Below are 2,046 nucleotides of genomic sequence, written 5' to 3'. Positions count from 1 at the left end.
TGTAATACTCCAGACCACGCTAACCATCCCCATCAAAACCCCATTTACATACATTATCCTAATATAACCCTGCTATACACCCACCATCCTAATATAAATCCCTCCACGGTTACCATCTTGATATAATCACGTTCTTAATAATCATGATAAAAAGTCAAACCACAATCTTACCTTCACATCCCATACAATGACTAAACTCTTTCAATACTGCTGGCCGAAACAAAACACCTTGATGTTCCTCCTCCCGATCTTTACTCTCCTCTAACTTTTGCTGGCAATCCTTAGCCTAGCCCACCTCTTCTTACTCACGCACTTGCCTAGAATAATCTCCAAGAGTTGGCACCGGATCCTCCATCTCCTGATGGAGTCTTCCCATTACTTCTCCCTCCGCCACTTCAAACACCTCATCTCTGTAGGCATCCTCTTCGCCTGCATCGCTGCATCTGTCGGTATTCGAGGAGGATGGACGCCCTCCGAGTTCAGCGCCGTCGAACGTTATGGACTTGTCATCAGCTTCATCCTCTACATTCTACAAATCTTGCTTCTGGTACCACTTCCGTTTTTTATCTTCAACTTCCTGGGCGTCGTGCTGCTCAATGTATTCCCACAGCGTCCCAAACTCCAGCGTTCACCGCTGATTGGTCCGTTCTTGTGTTTCCGGGTCGTCACCAAGGGACTGTACCCAGAGTTGGTCAACGATAACGTAGAGTACAATATAAAACTATGTAGGAATGTAGGTCTTCATAATTTTATTTTCGAGGTGGTTACCGATATACCAGTTAATCTAAAAACAAACATACAGGCCAGGGAGATTTTGGTACCGGGCGATTATCAAACTAAATTTGGCTCTTTATATAAAGCTCGAGCTCTTCAATATGCATTGGAACCGGAAGTTGATAGTCTTAGCCCCGGAGACTGGATTGTTCACCTGGATGAGGAAACTGTACTGACGGAAGACGCGGTGATTGGTATCGTCAACTTCACAGGCGCCGCCCAATACTCGTTCGGTCAGGGCGTCATCACTTACGGTCACGGCAAGATTGTTAATTGGGTCACCACTCTGGCTGACTCGATACGTGTAGGAATCGATTACGGTTATCTGCGCTTCAGTTTGGGCGTCCTCCACAAGCCGATTTTCAGCTGGAAGGGATCGTTCATTGTCGCCGACGCTGAGGCGGAAAAGAAAATCTCCTTCGACCACGGACCGGAAGCGTCCATCGCGGAGGATTGTTTCTTTGCGTGTGTGGCCTTTAGCCGCGGGTACAGCTTCGGTTTTGTCGACGGGGTAATGCTGGAGAAAAGTACCTTCACGCTCAGTGATTTCATGCGACAGCGGCGGCGTTGGGTGCAGGGCATACTACTTACCGCTCTGAGCAAGAAAATACCGTGGCGATTTAAGATCGGACCTGTTTTGATGAGCTTCTCAAGCTGCACGTTACCATTCAACATTCTATTGGTTCCTGTCAGTATACTATGGCCCATGCCATCATCCCCTTTTCTTATGTTTACGTACAGCTTCAACATGGGAACAGCTATATACCTCTTTATCTTAGGAACAGTACAGACATTTTGTATACAGAAATATGGCTGGTGGCGATGTTGTTTATTAGCTTTAGCTACTATATTCTGTGGGCTTGTGGGTGGTGTTCTAGAAAATATTGTATCCATTCTCGTTTTCTGGTTACCTAAGTCGTCGGCGACACATTTCTATATAGTAAAGAAACAAGTTCCTTGTGATTATATTAAAGTCGTATAAATTCATCACGGCATAGTTACTTTAGAAGGTTTTTTTTTAAAAATAACTTTACCTAACTACTTACTCCCATTTAAAAAAAATAAACCACAATCTACTTCCCTGCTTCCCAATCAGCAAAACCTACACACATCGCCCACTACACTCACCTTCCAAAGTCAATCACTCACTCCATATTATACACCCAACTACCAAGCCCATCACACCAACAATCCAACGAATCATATATCACACGAAATAGAATGTAGTAAAGTTGAGTGGAATAAAGTGGGAGTGGGGACTAATAAAATACT

The 2,046-nt window shown here is 44.5% G+C and overlaps 1 protein-coding gene across 1 annotated transcript; it reads left to right on the top strand.

Annotated features, from left to right (window-relative positions):
• The first annotated feature begins 255 nt into the window (after positions 1–255).
• Positions 256–1,756, top strand: LOC131957860 (beta-1,4-mannosyltransferase egh). Its single transcript, XM_059322664.1, has one exon. The coding sequence runs from the start codon at positions 362–364 to the stop codon at positions 1,754–1,756; it is 1,395 nt and encodes a 464-aa protein (XP_059178647.1). The 5' UTR covers positions 256–361.
• Positions 1,757–2,046: the final 290 nt, after the last annotated feature.

This window comes from Physella acuta, unplaced genomic scaffold (genome assembly GCF_028476545.2).
Source record: "Physella acuta isolate Inbredline_101_S28 unplaced genomic scaffold, ASM2847654v3 ptg001272l, whole genome shotgun sequence".
Classification (NCBI taxonomy): domain Eukaryota; kingdom Metazoa; phylum Mollusca; class Gastropoda; family Physidae; genus Physella; species Physella acuta.
The sequence above is the reverse complement of the archived record's forward strand: the minus strand, read 5'-3'. Positions and strand labels throughout refer to the sequence as shown.

Bases quoted from the DNA above. Each gene is read 5' to 3' on its own strand.
- LOC131957860 (XM_059322664.1), top strand. From the start codon at position 362: ATGGAGTCTTCCCATTACTTCTCCCTCCGCCACTTCAAACACCTCATC.